This window comes from Carassius auratus, chromosome 43 (assembly GCF_003368295.1).
Source record: "Carassius auratus strain Wakin chromosome 43, ASM336829v1, whole genome shotgun sequence".
In the NCBI taxonomy this organism is placed as follows: domain Eukaryota; kingdom Metazoa; phylum Chordata; class Actinopteri; order Cypriniformes; family Cyprinidae; genus Carassius; species Carassius auratus.
Genome location: NC_039285.1, coordinates 22631217 through 22649641, shown reverse-complemented (window position 1 = coordinate 22649641; position 18425 = coordinate 22631217). Strand labels below are relative to the sequence as shown.

The window sequence follows — 18425 nt, the reverse complement described above, 5'->3', positions numbered from 1 at the left end:
AAGCATCTTCAGATATCAGACACGACTGGAACTTCAAATGAGACTGGCTTCTGTGATCAGATGAAACTAAAAATCAGCTTTTCAGCAGCAAACACTCCAGATGGGTTTGGTGAACACAGAGATAAACAGCACCCCAATCTACAGCTGTATTTCTGATGTGGTGGGCCTAGATTTCTGCTGGACATCTTGTGTAGACACATGCATCATGGATTCTATCAAATACCAACAGATAAAAAATCAGTGAGTGACTGACTCTGTTAGAAATCTTATAATGGACCATGTTTGGATCATTCAACCGGACAATAATCCAAACACAAACCTCAAAAACAAGCTTCTACTACAGCCATTTTAAATTATTATTATCCAATGAAAGGATACATTTTTGTGAATTTTAAAATAAAAGATCAAAAGGATTAACAATGCAGATGAATTTTCACAGCCTTATTTGATCGTATTTACCAAGGGTGCCGATATTTTGGCCATGACTGTATATATATATATATGTGTATATGTGTGTATGTATGTATTCCACTGGATGTGTTAGAATTGCTATAGATTAATATTGGAATGAATGTTTGATTTTGTGCAAGTAAATAGTTTTATGTATATTATGTTTATGTCTTTTCGTTGCACAAATTATCAGCAATTAAAAAACAAACAAAAAAAATTTAAGCAAGCCTTTTCCAGGAAAATGTTTTGTTGATTTTTTTTTTTTTTTTTTTTTTGTCAGTACATATTTAGACTGGATCAAGACTTTGACTCTTGTTCTACTAACTTTGGCATCAAAAGCCACACATTGATTGATTCTCGCTGCTGTTGACCCCAGGCCGCTCTGATCTGGACGATGGTCTGGTCTCTCACCGCAGCGGCGTCTCTGAGGACTCCCGGCTCTGGCCAGTGCAGTTCCTCTCATCCGTCCGTCTGCTGTTTATTTGTCTCGACTGAGAACGCTCATTAACGTCTTGCTCTGTGTGTGGTTTCAGCTAAGATTAGTTTGAGTATTAAACCGGCGTTTAGGGAAGTGTGTGGAATATTGAAAGTAATCCATTGGCACCGAAACGATGTGAAGGTTTCATCTTGATAATGACTCCCTGGCAGAGCGAGAGTCTACAGCGAGGAGACTGCAGCTCCGGTGATGCAGGCCGGACAGACGCTGGAGGAGCTTACTGACCAAAGCGAGGAGGTCAGCGAATGATGAGTGCATGAATTCTGCTGCTGTTTTATCTTCTCATGACTCTTTGACAAATTTATGTTGTTCCTCTAAGTTGCTTTGGATAAAAGCATCTGCTAAATGCATGTGTTTTCCTCCTCAGTTGCAGGAGATTAAGAGCAGGTTTGTGAAGGTTTCTTCAAGCATCTGCAAGGATGATGTCGATGGATTCTACAGTGATCAGTTTTAAGCTCAGTTTTAGTTTTTGGGCACTTAAATTGATTTATATTATGCTTTTGAATCCATGCAATTGTGTTTTCGTCAAACCACCTTTTCCCTTAAACAACTGCAATTAAATGACTGAATTTGGGCCCAGAGTCTTTAATTTGTGGACTATTTACTGTGACGGAGAATCAGACTGGGCAAATTAAACGTGACTCTCTCAGGAGGATTAAACTGCTGTGCTTCATGCTGAAGGACAGTGGTGTTAAAGAGAAATATTACTTCATAAAGCGCCACAGCAGCGTGTCTCTGGCTCCTGTAACTAATGTGTGGAGTGTGTCTGTCTTATTTCTTCTGTAAGAAACACACAACCGAGAGCGTTTACTGCATGCCAAAGTATGAATGGAAGATGCAACAGGATTTGTCAATTTCTCAACTCAAGTAACATTGCTTTTTTGCATTTCTGAAGCAGGGAGTGTGAATGTTTTCCAGGTGAGTTGTGTTATTGTCAGACTGATGCACACACATTTGTTTTTGTAAATGCATTGGGTTCTTGTCATGCAAACGGATGTTTGAGATGCTGTCCAGGTGTTCATTTGCACATCTGACCGACTGATGGCACACACTGAGAAACTCTTACAGGTGTGTTAAGTGTCTATTGACCTGAAGAATGAACTCTGGAATGCTTTATTCACAAACACTCTTAAAGATTGAAGGCTTTTATCATGTGAGACCACATCAGAATATTTTTAATAGAATATTCTGTCTCTCTCACTGTCAGCCGGATTTCAGCTGTTTTAACCCTCATGTTCTGGTCACTTTGACCCAGAGAGGATCTTCTTTTTCCAGAAAATGTTAATGTTATCGCTCAGACAGCGTATCACCACTTCCCAAATAATTCTTCTCTACCCCTTTTCATGCACATTTGGCACTTCCAGTCAAAGCTGACCGGCCTGAAAGAAAATTGCTTGTAAATCCTTTATTCTGTTTATAAATGTGTTTTCAACTAACACAGGTTGTGATTGATCTGAGCTCATGCACTTCAGTTTATAAGTGAAAAACAAAAACAAACTAAACATTATTTGCAGATAATTTTAGCTTTGCTCACTCAAAAACTGCTGCAAACGTCAGATGAATCAAAACCTGTGTTAAATGAAGAAAACAAGTTGATAAAGAGATAATGAATTATTGCATAAAACATTCCAGGTCAAAAATCGACGAAAAATACAAAGACTTTCTAACTGCTCTTCACAAGCAAATACTTGTAATCAACTGAATCAAAAACACAAGTTTGATGAATGCACACTGTAAGAGCATGGTTCAGTTTTTAAGGAAGGCATTTTTTATTAGTTTTTTCTTCAAAACGCCTGCTACAGCTCTATCCTCAGCACCTGTTTGTCGCCGTAGCGCGCGCAGTGACGGTGTGTTTGTGATCAAATCCTCGGTCTCGTGCCTCTCAGTGTCAGAGCGCACCGGTAGGTGGCAGTGAGTATCTCAGGTAGAAATTCCCAATATATCCCAGCAGTCGCTCAGCTGTCTCACACACACACACACACACACACGCAGAGGCAGATACGCGCGCGCACGGAGAGAGCGCAGGAGTCTCGCGCAGAGTTTCACCAAACAGAAAGTGATAGAGTCGGTAAACGTGCACTTCACGCCGCCGGAGCCGGAGCCTCAGCACTCGGACGGGGACTGGTACGGATACATCTCGTATCGGAGTTGTGAGCAATGCGCTGGCAGCATGGCCAGATGGTTCAAGGAGCACCTGGGTTTCAAAACCACCAAAGCCCCGCAACCTCCGAAACCGGACTACCGACACTTCCACACCGCCGTCTCCAGCCCCCCGGCGTTCAGCCTCCAGCAGCAGACGGGCACCGGGTTACTGTCCGCGCAGCCCGACATCCTCACCGCATACAAACTCCAGAAGGAGCTGGACTTCGAGGATCCGTACACGCCGGGCGGAAACGTGCCCTTCTCCACCGGCCTGAGTTCCGCGGGCTCGCCGGACATCAAGTACGTGTCTCCGAAGCACCGGCTCATAAAGGTGGAGACGGTTGAGCGCAGCAGCTCGAGCTCGGGCAGCAGCAGCGGGGCGACCGCGGTCAAGACCCCCAGCTCCCCGCCCGCAGAGCCCGAGAACGGCAAGCAGGAGAAGGTAAGACCGCCTCACCTCCACAGGTAGATCCACGGGACACGGAGCCTCGCGCAGTCTACAGTCACACACAACCTGAACATACAGCAAGATTTTACCAACTTGTCTTCAATGATTTAAATACAATTAATAAAACTGTAATAAATCAACCCTATATTTATAAAAAAAATAAATTAAAAAAATGTTCATATTAAATAGTGTTTTTAGTAAAACAAAATGATTTTAAAATCATAAAATTTAGTATAGAAAAGGAAAAATAAATATATATATATATATATATATATATATATATATATATATATATATATATATATATATATATATATATGTGTATATATATATATGTATGTATGTATGTAAATATGTATATGTATGTATGTATGTATGTATAATTGAAACCTTCACTGGGAGTACCATCAGTGTGAAAATATTTGACAATAACAGGGTTTACTGATTCTGGCATACTCTGTGAGGGTAAAGGCCATGCTTCAGCAGAGAACCGGTGAAACCAGTTGTTTTATGTGCTCCACAACGGTTATGAGCTGGGAGGACACTGTTCTCAATCTGCTGTTAACATCCATAAACATCTCTGAGCTGCCTGAGGATCCACATCCACACAAGTTTTACATGGCTTTGGGTTTCTCTTGATATTCTAGGAATTGTAGAGTTATTATAGTGCCCATGTGGTATATGTTTTTTCGGGTGGAAATGAAAATGGGTCGTTAGACATTTATTATCCAGAAGATTGTTGCTCCAGAAGGTGTCTGTGTTTTAGATTCATCCCACATGAGTCAAACTGTGCAGGATGAAATTATGCAGAGGTCAACAGTAACAGTGACCTCTGACCTTCAGTTTAAGTCAGTCATTTGCCCTGAAATCTTATTGACCATTTTTTACGTTTTGCAGTGCTTTGGGATACATGTTATGGTGAAATCTGAATGCATGCATGCGTGGATGCTGTAGCCGTTCACTCGTGTTGAGTTCATGTGTGTAATGTTTATTTTAGTGTTTGTGAGAGCGATCACAAATGTATAACTCGTTCAGAATGCTTCCTGCACGCTTCATACATGCCACTCCTTTTCCTGCGAGGTGCGGCCCGTGCGCTCTCAGGTTAGTGATATGATGCAAGCGCAGACGGCATGCTTCAAACAGTGCTGTCATTTAGTGCACGTGTCCCAACTATCTGGATATCTTCAGTTAGGGTGCATACTACAGGCTGTTCGTTCTCGTTCTCGTTCTCGTTCTTGCTGAGCTGATCAACACTTCAGGCCTTCACAGGCATCATACTCGTGGACTGCCTGTCAAAGCCAGACAACAAGCGACCGACTCATCAATCCTGGTAAATACTGCAGCTTCTGCACTGTCTAATTAAAAGAGTTGAGCTGCAGTCACTCGGAGAGTGTTGTTTGTGCTGGTCAGCTCTCTTATCAAATGCTGTTTGTCCTGATTACTGAATCACAAGGTTGTTGAAGGAAGAGATACTGCATAAGCACATATGGGAACACACAGGTGTGTGTGTGTGTGTGTCAAGGCTTGGCTGGTTAAAATGACTCTGTTAGACCTACTGGTAACCATCTGCTTCCATTGATGGCCATTCAAACGAAGCTGTGTGTTCAACATACAGTGTATGCTCTTCTGCTCACCAAGGCTGCATTTATTTGATCAGAAATACAGTAAAAAGTGTGAAATATTATTACAATGTGAAAGTGAATCTGTGTTAAAGTGTAATGTATTTCTGTGATGCTCCGCTGTATTCTCAGCATCATTCCTCCAGTCTTCAGTGTCACATGATCTTCAGAAATCAGAATAATATGATGATTTACTGCTCAAAAAACTGCAGTGACCTGAAAATGAAAGCAATAGTTCACCCAAAAATGAAAATGAGCTGTTAAGTTACTCGCCATCATGCCATCCAAAATGTAGGTGTCTTTTTTTTCTTCAGTAACAGTGAAGAAGGTTTTTAGCTGAAACCGTGCTCCTTGGTGATTCACAAAATGCAAGTCAATGGCTACCGTCACTTTGACAGTCAAAAAAAGCATAATGCAAAACACCAAACGAATCCCAGAGGCTCCTGATGATATACTGAGGTCTTACGAAGCAAAAAGTTCAGTCTGTGCAAGAAACTAAACATTACTTTCAGTTTTATTTCCTTTAATCCAGAGCTTCAGACAATGCTTCTTCTTGAACTGGTTCTTTCAGACAGTTCGTTTCAATAAACTGATTCAAATAACTGACCACCAGTTCATACGATGATCACACAATGACATAACATATACGCAATTATATTATTAAAGCAGTCAATAATGATGTAAATCATGGATGTTTTACAAAACCTGATTCCAACAAAGTTGAGACACTGTACAAATTGTGAGTAAAAAAGGAATGGAATAATTTACAAATCTCATAAACTTATATTTTATTCACAATAGAACATAGATAACATATCAAATGTTGAAAGTGAGACATTTTGAAATGTCATGCCAAATATTGGCTCATTTTGGATTTCATGAGAGCTACACATTACAAAGAAGTTGGGACAGGTAGCGATTTCCAACTTACATGTATTAGGTCACTTGGCAACACGATTGGGTATAAAAAGATCTTCTCAGAGTGACAGTGTCTATCAGAAGTCAAAATGGGCAGAGGATCACCAATTCCCCCAATGCTGCCGCGAAAAATAGTGGAGCAATATCTGAAAGGAGTTTCTCAGTTTAAACATTTGATATGTCATCTATGTTGTATTCGGAAAAAAATATTGAAAATTGAAACTTCCACATCATTGCATTCTGTTTTTATTCACAATTTAAGCAGTGTCCCAACTTTTTTTGAATCGGGTTTGTACATGTTGATAGCAAATAAAGTGTATAAACTAGTCTTCATCAGCTCACCTTTTTACATAAACAACGTGAAGCCATAAAAACGTTCATTTGGCCCTTCATTCAAGCGTTTGGTTCACGTATGCACACATCAACGGCTCATCTGTGTTCAGTCAGTGTCGAACTGATTCCTCAGTTCACTGAATCAGTTCATTCATCATAGAATCAGATCTGCTGCTGTTTCTGCTCATTTCCAGTCGGTGTGTCTGTCAGGCATCTGAAAGTGAGTTTTGATTGAGTTGCTCGAGCCATGAACTGATTCAGATGATTCAACTAGTTCAGCTAAATAAGATCACTGTTTGCCTGAGGCTCTGGGTTACAGTAATAATGCTGTAAATAATGTGCAGATTCTTGCACAGACTGATCATTTCGCTTCATAAGACCTCAGTATATCGCCATGAGTCACAGGGATTCATTTGGTGTTCTGCGTTATGCTTTTTTTGACTGTCAAAGTGTCGGTAGCCATTAACTTGCATTTTGTGAGTCACCAAGGAGCACGGTTTCAGCTAAAAACATTTTTCACTGTTACTGAAGGAAAAAAAAGTCCCCTTCATCTTGGATGAGTAAATTAACAACAAATCTTCATTTTTGGGTGAACTGTCCCTTTAACTGTTATTACCAGAGTTTATAGATCCGTGCTGTGTTAGAAACACTAAACTGTGAGCAGTAGGATTGTCGTATTGTGTTATCATCGTTATGCTCCGTCCATCGCAGTGATTCTGCTCGCACGTACTGAATAACGTTTATCGACCGCCGAGGCTGAAACACTAGTATCCTGCTAGTGCTCTGAAAAGGCCAACTAATGTCTTAATTACTTGACAAGTGGATGATAATTATGGAAATGCTTTCCTAATGCTCGGAATGCCAATATCTGTGTCAAGCGTTTTGCTCTCCTTGATTTTGAAACAAGAGCAGCGTTCAGTCAGTCGCTTCAGTTTGCTGAAAATTGATTGAATTATTTGAATGATTTTGGTATTGTGACAACACATATTTATTATCATTAAAACATAAATAATGATATATATTTTTTCCCCAGTGTGGTAAGCAGGCCGGCTGATGGCATTAGCTTATGATTCCTTTGCTGCTATTGTGTTGCTGTTTTTCTTGTTGTGATTAGACCTTCTCGGCTGAGAGCGTTTTGTAAGATGATTAATTATTGTTTTAGTAGTGTTAATGAACAACAACCTCCGAACACACACACACACACACACACACCTGTGTTAAATGAATAGTTGAAGGACTTGTGAAAGTGAATTACTGAGAGATAAACAGAAGATAAAAGACAGCAGTGACCTTGCAGCAGAATGGAGGGCTTCATGAACTAGCTTCAGTTTTTATATTTTAACACTACTGTACTTTGTGGAAGCCAGGCCTGTTTTCTGCAAGTGTTTGAATGTTTCTCAGAGGTTTTCTACAGGTGCTGGTCATATAATTAGAATATCATCAAAAAGTTGATTTATTTCACTAATTCCATTCAAAAAGTGAAACTTGTATATTATATTCATTCATTACACACAGACTGATATATATCAAATGTTTATTTCTTGTAATTTTGATGATTAAAACTGCCAACTAAGGAAAACCCCAAATTCAGTTTCTTAGAAAATTAGAATGGCGTGGCATGGAGTGGATCAGTCTGTGGCACTGCTCAGGTGTTATGAGAGACCAGACTGCTCTGATAGTGGCCTTCAGCTCCTCTGCATTCTTGGGTCTGGTATATCTCATCTTCCTCTTCACAATACACCATAGATTCTCTCTGGGGTTAAGGTCAGGAGAGTTTGCTGGCCAATTAAAAACAGGGATACCAGGAAGCATGAAGTGCTCTAAAACTTCCTGGTATACGGCTGTGTTGACCTTTGACCTCAGAAAACACAGTGGACCAACACCAGCAGATGACATGATACCTCAAACCATCACTGACTGTGGAAACTTTACACTGAACCTCAAGCAACGTGGATTGTGTGCCTCTCCTCTCTTCCTCCAGACTCTGGGACCCTGATATCCAAAGGAAATGCTAAACTGACTTTCATCAGAGAACATAACTGTGACCCACTCAGCAGCAGTTCAGTCTTTTCTGAAGCGAGACGCTCCTGACGCTGTCTGTTGTTCAAGAGTGTCTTGACACTAGGAATGCGGAGCTGAAACCCATGTCTTACATACGTCTGTGTGTAGTGATTCTTGAAGCACTGACTCCAGCTGCAGTCCACTCTTTGTGATTCTCCCCCACATTTCTGAATGGGTTTTGTTTCACAATCCTCTCCAGGGTGCGGTTATCCCTATTGCTTGTACACTTTTTCTCTACCACATCTTTTCCTACCCTTCGCCTCTCTATTAATGTGCTTGGACACAGAGCTCTGTGAACAGTCAGCCTCTTTTGCAGCAGTCTTCCCCATGATTGTGTAGTCTACAGAACTAGACTGAAAGACCATTTAAAGGCCTTTGCAGGTGTTTTGAGTTAATTATCTGATTAGAGTGTGGCACCAGGTGTCTTCAATATTGAACCTTTTCACAATATTCTAATTTTCTGAGATACTGAACTCGGGATTTTCCTTCAGTTGTCAGTTATAATCATCAAAATTAAAAGAAATAAACTTTTGAAATATATCAGTCTGTGTGGATATAATTTACAAGTTTCACTTTTTGAATTGAATTAGTGAAATAAATCAAATTTTTGATGCTATTCTAACTATATGGCCAGCACCTGTAGATGTGTGGAAATAAGTCTGTATTGATGAGAAGACCATCAAGTGAAATACTGACCTGTTGACCGGTCTCCATCTGTCCGCTCAGATCTGGATTCTTCTGTGCGAGATCAAGATCCAAACCGGTTTACTGCACTCTGCACATGGATAAACACTTCCATCTTATCAGTGCTGATCGGTGTTGTGTAGAAATGTTTTTGAGGTTTAGTTGCTTCTATCTGTCCTCACTGAACTCATTTCCTTACGCAACGTTCATCACTCATAATATTAGTTTAATTACTCCTTATCCACAAACTGTATTTTAAAGGCATAGTTCACCCTAAAATGAAAATTGTCATTAACTCACCCTCGAGTCTGAACACAAAAGAAGATATCTTGAAGAATGTTGGTGACCAAAGAGTTGCTGGTAGCCATCGACATCCATAGATTCTTGGGTAAAATACCCCTTTACAAACAGTTAAGAATAAACAGAGTCTGAAGTTTTGTATCTTTTTGAATCAGTTCCATGTTAAAAATACAAACCAACAACAACAACAACAAAAAAAACATTTGGTTTAGAGAAATAGAAAATTAAGAGTCTGTAGTGGAGTTGTTGTGTGCTTGGGATGGGAAATAACTAAAAAGTCATCTAATCATCTTCATTGTGTTGAGTACAGTTGAGTTGAGTTGGATGTGTCACTATGGTGACCGTGTGTGTGTGTGTGTGTGTGTGTGTGCAGATATGTGAGCTATTCTTTTATCTGAATGGCTGAATGTTTGACATCGCAGGCATGCGTGTCTGTATTGAGTCTTTCATTAGACACGAGAGACTGTCACTGATGAAGCTGATCAGAGAGACACAGTTGTCCAGAACATCGATGTGTGGACGTGACTGTGGTGCAGGCTGCAAACCTCACATCTTAGACTTCAGCATCTGTTTGGTGTTTGACAGAAGATCCTTCCTTCTTCTCATGTCACATTCAGATGCTTCGTAGCAGGGTAATCATAGCTGAATAAATAACATACACTCAGATTACATTAACAAGAATTTTCATAGTTTTATCCTTAAAAAATAATTTTCTTAGAAAATAACGTCACCTAAAAAAAATAATAAATAAAAAGAAAACTTAAAATATATAATATATTATAAAAGAATAATAAATAATAATAATAATAAAGGCAACATTTCTCATTTGAATTGTTTAAATTGATGTACTAACATAACAAAAACAGATTAAAAACTACATATACATGTCTAAAAAATTCACAAAAATTATAAAACACAAAGTTACTAAAAAAAATTGTGAAAATGAAAATGTAATAAATAAATAAAAACTGTATAGAAATATATACAAAAAATCTATTACAATTACTTAAGTTAAATACAAATAGTAAAGATTTTCTGTTTTTTTCTTTTTTTTTACCAGAAAATTTTAGAATTTTTATCACATGTAAATTTACAAGTGACACAAATGCAACAAAATGACTAAACTTTAACTTTAAAAATAAATTACAAATTCAATAATAAACTAAATAAATAAAATGTTATTTTTCTAATAGTATTTGTTTTCATTTTTATTACATGACTACATGAAAATGAGACATTGCTTTAGAAACTAGCTGTTTTTATTTTTTACTTTTTTTACATGGTATCATATTGTTTCAGTTAGTGTTTTTAGTTTGACAGTAATCGTGCTGGTTTAGTCTGAGTCAGAGCAGTGAGTCTGAGTGCTTCTGCTCCAGGATTGAGGAAGTGCTCTCTTCCTGACAGGAAGTGTTTACGGCTCCCTGACAATCCCTTCTGACTGGGCAAGTCGGATCTTGCCCCTTGAAATAGACAGGGAGTGGTTAACACGCCTCTCCAGCATCTTACAGCCAAAGCTTCCTCGGACTCAAAATCGATGCCCTGTAAACCATGTTTTTCCCATGATCCTCCTCGGCGCTGTCAGGCCACTGTGTGTGTCTGGATGTGAGGAGTGTGTGGTGGAAAGCCCCGTGTCAGAGCCGCCCTGCTCCGACTGTAATCAAGAGATCTCTTTCCTGCGTCAAATACAACAACTACTGAGCCGCGGCTGAACAGAGGAACGACTGACCGAATGTTATATTCACCCCAAATCAAAAATAGATCAATTTATATTTTGCATGAAGATTTAGCTTTTTTTTTTTATGCAATAGTGTTGAGTGTGTATAGTGTGAAGTGTATAGAACACAATATATTATAACTTATTTTTATGCAATATTTTTAATACAATTTATTATCTTTTTGAAGGTAATTTTGTGCATTGCATTACTAAAAACTGACAATAATTGAATAAATAATTAAATAACATTAGATAATGTAATCTTAATCGCCCTAAAAATAGGCTCTTTTTATTCATTTGCTTTTTATATAATGTAAACTAATTAATAAATTAATAATTAAAAAAAAATAAATAACATTTTATTAAATAAATAAAAAATATACAAGTGACACAAATGCAACAAATTACTAAAACTTTAACAATAAATTAAAAATGAAATAATAAACTAAATATATAAATAATTAAATAATTAAATCCCAGCGTTTCTTGAATTTTCCCCAGTGCACACAATTCCACAAATCTACTCTGCAGCTGATGCTCAAATAAGTGTGTAGTGCACAATATATTCTGAAATATGTGCATCCATTATAAAAGTGTTAAATAAAAGCTCACTTTCTCCCTGCATCGCCTCCATTTCTCTCTAAAACTCAGATCTGTCGGAAACAGAGAAAGAGGTGAGGGGAAATAGGATTTTGTCAAGCGTGTCCTCTAGTGTTTAATCTGGAATATCTGCGCTCTATTAAAGCGAGGTGCGTCCGGTCGAGTCTCTGGTGCGACGGTCATCAGAACTGAGGACAGATGGAGACTACATGAGAAGACCTTGAGTGTTCGCTCTGAATCCCATGTTTCTGTTTTTATACAGCGTCTTATTTGACAAAAATAAAATGCAATGTTTTGTGAATTGTTCTATTTGATTGCATTTTAAAAGAGGGATTAAATTGTTACAAGTTGTATCAATGCATTTAATGTATAGTGATACATTTGTATTAAATCATTAGAATTGGAAATGAAGAAGAAGAAGAGGAAACGAATGACTGACAGGTCAGTGAGCACAAGCGTTCCTGTGTCGGATCCGGGATGTGGTCTGGTCTCTTGCTGTGTGTCATCCTCTCAGAGGACTCTCCTCATTAGATTTGATCGGCGCTTTACAAAGCGTTAGCTGCAAAAGCACAAGAGCAGCAGAAAGGGCTCCTTTGAAACGGCTCGTAATGCAATCGTGCCGCTAAGCCTCAGGTCCTATTAGGTTATGTGCCGCTCAGATCCCGGCGGATCCGGACGTAAATCATCAGCGTCAGGCTCTCTCCTCCGTCATCTCCGGAGCTTTGACAGCTGGGATGGTGTTATCAGGAGAAGAATCCCTCTGGATCTGAACTCAGTCTGTGGACTCAAGTCTAATTCACCACCCTGAAAGAGTGTATTAACATAATGTTTCCTAAGATCAATTTGAGGGTGGACGGATTGAAATCAAATCAAATTCATTTCCCTCTAATGGAGGATTCGAATCTAATGAGTCGAGCAGTTCGGCTCAATACAGAAAACTCATATTTGTGTGTAACGTGTGTTTGCAGTCGATGCAGATGATCGTGAGTCTCTGTCAGGTGTCTTATTTCTGGTAGTAGATGTCATAACTACACTTTCTTTATTGATGGGGATTCAGAAGTAGCTGTACATTCTGACAGTGCTTTATTCAGTATAATTTTATTACCGTATAATAATTTTACTGTAGTTGTTTTATCAGATGCGTAATATGGATCAGTATTTATTTATTTTTTCTACATTTTTTATTGATTTTTTAATAAATCTAAGTGTATATTTGTTTTATATATTATGTGTATAAATATTTTATATTTTTATTCAAAATACTTTTAATTAAATTAGGTTTAATTTATTTTATAAGGATACATTAGCACAAGTTTTAAATTCTTTTTTTTTATTTAATTTAATTTTATTTAATTTTATTAATATTTATTCATAATGTTTTATCTTATTTTATTATTTTATTTTATCATTTTTATTTTGTTATTATTACTATTTATTTATTTTATTATTACTACTATTTATTTATTTATTTATTTATTTATGTTCAAGGATAGACTTTTCTTGGTTTTTGGTTTACATTTACAACTAACTCAAGTGACATTGCTGGAGTAAACCAGCTCAACCTCCTGATCTTCCACAAGGTTTCTTCTGTCTGTGTGTTTGTGCGGCTGTTTCTCTCACCGTGTTCCTCAAGGGCATGTGTAGTGTTTGCATGTGTTTTTGACTCTCATGACGCCCAGCGCACGCAGCCAGCAGATGGTCGTCCCACTCCAGGAGGCTTTACTAAGAGCCACTGTGCTTAATTATTCTCTCCTCGCTCAGCTTAAACAGCTTGTTAAGTATGCTTGAGTGGAGGACGGCTAAAAATCACCCAAACTTTGCATAAATGGGAAACGCAGCAACATGCTGTTGCTTCAATATAATTAGCCTTTCCCTTATTAATCCTTTAAATTACTGAGCGTCCAATCTTCTTAAATACATTTTAGAAAATTGAGTGACCTAGGGACCGTGAATGAAATAATGTGAGAAAAAGCTTTTAAATAAATCAGTTAAATTCCATTATCTTAACTTCTCCGCTACATTAATTTGATATTCATTATTTAAATATAATATATTCTTTGTAGGCCGAAATATCTAAGATGTTTGCTAAAGAAGTTTAAATGTGGGTTTGAAAAAAAAAAAACTATTATTAGATAAATTCTATTATGTAACTTATCAGCTCTGTTAATTAATGTACATCATGCACATATGTTTAATTTAGAAGAAATGACTTTAATTCATCTCTGTTTGATTCTCAGTGGTCACTGATGGTCAGCTGTTTGGTTCTCTCTTGATGTTTCTGTGACCTGCATGTCTTTACAGTACTGACTCTGTTCTGGTATGAGGGTGAATCTCCCTCTCTGAGAGCGTGTTAATGCTTCGGATGCCTCCGTGTCGGACTCAGATAATGGTCTTTGAGCTGTGTGGACTGACCTTGACGTGTTTCAGAGTCAAAACAGCCCCGCTGAAACACAGCATTAACAGCAGTGGAAACGCTTTTGACTGGCTCCTCATGTGAGATTGAAAGATGCTTATAAATATATCTGCTCCTTCCTGTCCTCTGTTTGACTGTTGTTTGTCCTTGCTTTATGATAAGTCCACATTTCCAGCATAAAATCAGCTCGTCTCGAAGCACACGGCGATGTAGAATGTGGTGCTTGAGCCAGGTGATATTTGAGAAACACCTTGATGGCGTTATTCACTCAAAAGGACATCTGCTGTCCATCTGTCGGATGATAATCAAGCCAAAATATTCAAAAATGAAATAAAAGCATACTTACAGTACTGTGCGTTATATTCTCCATACTCCCTACTGCTTTCTGTAAATAGCAAGCACCAATAAACCACTTATTTTTTAATTAAATTCCTTTTAAAGATCTCTAGCATTGCATTTTGGGACATTTTGCATCTAAGCTGTTCTGTCCAGTGTGCTTTGCTCTGTTCTTTCAAAGTTGTTGTATGTAATCCATTATGTAGACTGCAGAAGTGGTAAGAGTAGTATGTACTTGGGCTCTCTCTGACGCTGGTTTCTGGTTTTAGCTGCAGACAGGGTTTGGTGTGGTTTGGGTTCGCTTTCGTCCCTCTGTAAACACTGGAAATGATGAGGGGAGTGAACATGGCAGTTTCAGAAAGCAAAGAGCTCCGACTCTGGAATGAATTGTAGTGCTGTTGTTTCTAACATCTATCATTGTGCCATTAAAGTTTGTGATTAATGGTGATGTTTTTGCAGGAACTTTATCTGTGGTAGGAAAGTAAACTGGAGTTTATGTTCATGCTGGGTCTCGTCCCCTGTCTCAATCCCACAGCGCACAGAGGAATAGCCTGTAATTACACCGAGATGATGATGGCCTCTCTGTTCCTGCTCTGCTACAGCCCCCTCATACCTTAAACATAGAGAAAGGCAGGGTTTCCAGCAAACTTAGATTTAAAATGCTAAGTTTGGATCTTAGATTATGTAGATTTTTTTCTTTTCTGCAAAGAATGTAGATGTTTTGATGTTAAAATACTTGTTCTTCTCCACTTTTATGTGAAAAACTGCAACAAGTAAAAAAAGTAATTGTAAACACTGATTCTGGGGAGCTTTGTTTGCTTGACTGGCCTGACTTGAGTGAATGCATCATTGTGTTCACCAGTGGCATGGGGTGGGAATACCGGGTAAATAAAGGGTAAAAACAAAATACACTGAATAAAACCTGGTTATAAAAGGGTTTGTAAAATGGATAAATGTAGATGTGAATGAATATCTCAAAAGCCTGGAGAAAATCGGCATTATATAGTGGTAAGCCATGCAAAGTCTTAAAAAACCAACAGTAGCACCTTAAACTCTGTGTAATGTGTAATGTGATCCTCGTTGTTGTTGTCTGTCAGAAGATTGGCAGCTGCATTCTGGAGAGCTGCAGGAAGGACAGATGGTGCTGAGAGATTCCTGTATAGAGAGTGTTACATTTGTTAAAGAGAAGGAAAAAAGCAAGTAGGCCTATATATGTTACTGTGGTGAGATGCATCAATCAAAATGGAAGTTGATCAATCTGACATTTTATTAGTTGTGTTAAAAGGTCCAGATATAATGCATTCCCTCTTTTCGTTATAAAGTAGGTTTCTTACCAACCAAGGCTTAACTTCTTCCTGGCAGTAAGTGGGCAGGGTAGATGATGTTCACCTGGTTTGAGTGCTTTGACAACTGTGAGTCATTATCACAGAGTTTATACAAATAAAAAGGTTGTGTTTGTGGAAGACTGATCCCAAAGGACACAGATGCAGTGGAAATAAAATAGGACCAAGAATGGAGCCCTGTGGGACACCACTGTTTACAATCGTTGGACAGTAAAACAGATTCCTAATACTGATGGAAAAGAGGGCTTAGACACTTTAGGCAAAGCAGACCCTGTGCTATGGTAGGTTCTAACTTATCAGAAATATCCAGAATACATGAATCAAAAAGTTTTGACTGGAACACTGAGGTTTCCTTTTATGTGTGGCTAAGGTCTATTTGTAGTTCTCCAATTATGGTAATGCTCTTGTCTTTCTTTGACCACAAACCACAGAGAACAATTACAAAGGCTCATTTCCAAAACACATACTGACCTACAAAGAATGTAAAATATGTGAGATGAATGGTGTTTGTGTGTAAAGGGAATTGATTGTGTGACCCAACTTCTCCTGCACTTGCTTTGCTCCAGACTATCTCATATGATGGTAGTTATGGCCCAGAGGATTGCCAAGAGTTGTCCGATTTCAATGTCCAAACCTCTACCAGAGATCAGCGCAGCAGATGGCACCATATCACTGAACTCTCTTACTGAGGGCAGAATCACCAGCACGTTTCATTTCAAACCGCAGATCATGTTGCCATTATACTAAATTGAATTATTCAATCATACTATATTAATAATGAACCACATTGTGAAATTATATCACAGTTTCCTACACGAGTATTAACATTGCAGAATGCATTGTATGATTGCATGGTTGGCGTCACATGCGCAAAGATCTTTGTATTACCGGTAGTTCACGCTCCGTTGGAGGACTGGTATTCCAGTACAACATCTTCTTGTATAGAGGCTTATTGTTTTGTCACATCCTCCCTTGAAATTGTGTATTTTGAAGCACCGAGTCATTGATTACAGCTTTGTGGTGTCTGGAGACCAAATTCCAATTTGACAAACAGTCTAGGGGTAATGAATGAATCTCAGAGTGTTGGTCATGTGCATAATTACCATCATGCGTGTGAAATACCCTTTAGAATAAGGAGAAGAACAAGGCTGCAATTAAAAATGTCTGCCTGCCAAAGCCTGTATTTGTGCAATGCTGTTTGAGCAGAGAGGAACAGTTTATACTTCTTCTATTGATTCATTTGTGTGTCTTAGTAGACTCAGCCTCAGACGGCACTCCTACAAACCACCCATAGTCCCCTCGCTGACTGTCTCATACATATTGGCGCCTGTGTGTTTGGCTTGCCGTCTGCAGCTCTCGTGTTTTCTTCTCTTTCTGTCTGAGGTGTCGTTTACCTGCTGTACGCGGCTGGTGTACGCCCGTCAAGCTCTCCTAGACATCCGCATCTCCGTTGGGGATTCATACGCGAACTTTCACTACGCGAACTTTCACACCGTGGACGTGGAATGCCCACTTCACAAACCATACGAGCCTCCCCAAACTATCTTCCTGCACGATATCTGCCGGTGGCCGCTAAACACCGTGCGGAGAAAGCGAAGGAGGAAACGAGGTTGCCGCGGAGGTTACATGACGAAACTGAAAGCTTATTTACAAGCTGACATTTCGTTTGGACGCAGATCTGTAGCATGGCACCCGCGGGACGCGGTTTACCGATGTCTTCGTCCTGTTTTCCCTCTACATCTGAGTCTTGCCACTCAGGTTGATCTCCGCAGTGTTGGCCGACGTGCCCGGCGGAACGGAGTAAATCACGAAAATCTTCGCTCATTGAGAAAAGCGCCGTCATCTCACGTGTCTATTCCTCCACCTAAGTTGGCGCTAATAAACGCCCGCTCCGTGGTGAATAAGACCTTTTTATTAAACGACTTCTACTCATCACACAACTTGGATTTTATGTTCATCACAGAATCATGGATAAAGGTCGGTGATTTAACTCCCTTATCAGAACTGGTTCCAGCAAACTGTACATTTTTTAACTCTCCTCGTCCTAATGGACGCGGGGGTGGGATTTTAACTATTTTAAATAACTCTCTCTCCTCACGCTGCCGGCTGGTCCCTGCAACGGCCTTCCCCACCTTTGAAACTCAGCTTCTCCACCTAGATTGGAATGGTCCCATCTGTATTGGGGTGATATACCGCCCTCCACTCTTCACTAAGGATTTTATACTGCAATTCACTGAGTTCATTGGCAACATTGCCACAAATTATGATCGCTTCCTTTTGTTGGGCGACTTCAATATTCATGTCTGCTGTCTTTCAAACTCCCTGTCGCAGGAGTTTCTTGACTTAATAGATGCTTTTAACCTACTGCAGTGGGTCAAAAACTCTACCCACACTCAGGGCCACACACTGGACCTTGTGTTATCTTATGGGATTAATGTCACTGATATTGTTATCTCTGATTTTCCTCTCTCTGATCACAAGCCTATTTTATTCTCACTGTCTCTTCTGGAGCTTTCTCAACCCACTACTGATCCTGTTATGTCACGGTTCTATTCTCCTCAGTTCAAC

The 18425-nt window shown here is 39.1% G+C and overlaps 1 protein-coding gene across 4 annotated transcripts in view; it reads left to right on the top strand.

Annotated features, from left to right (window-relative positions):
• The first annotated feature begins 2893 nt into the window (after positions 1 to 2893).
• The window catches only part of shf (Src homology 2 domain containing F), a 108074-nt gene continuing 92542 nt past the window's right edge, over positions 2894 to 18425 (top strand). For 3 of the 4 annotated variants that reach the window (XR_003278463.1, XM_026231424.1, XM_026231425.1), the window contains exon 1: positions 2894 to 3530. Coding sequence is in view for 3 of the 4 variants with exons in the window: in XM_026231424.1 (XP_026087209.1) it covers positions 3117 to 3530 (414 nt within the window). In the remaining variant the exon portion in view is untranslated. The remainder of the gene's footprint in view (positions 3531 to 18425) is intronic. The other variant, XM_026231426.1, reaches the window with a different exon arrangement.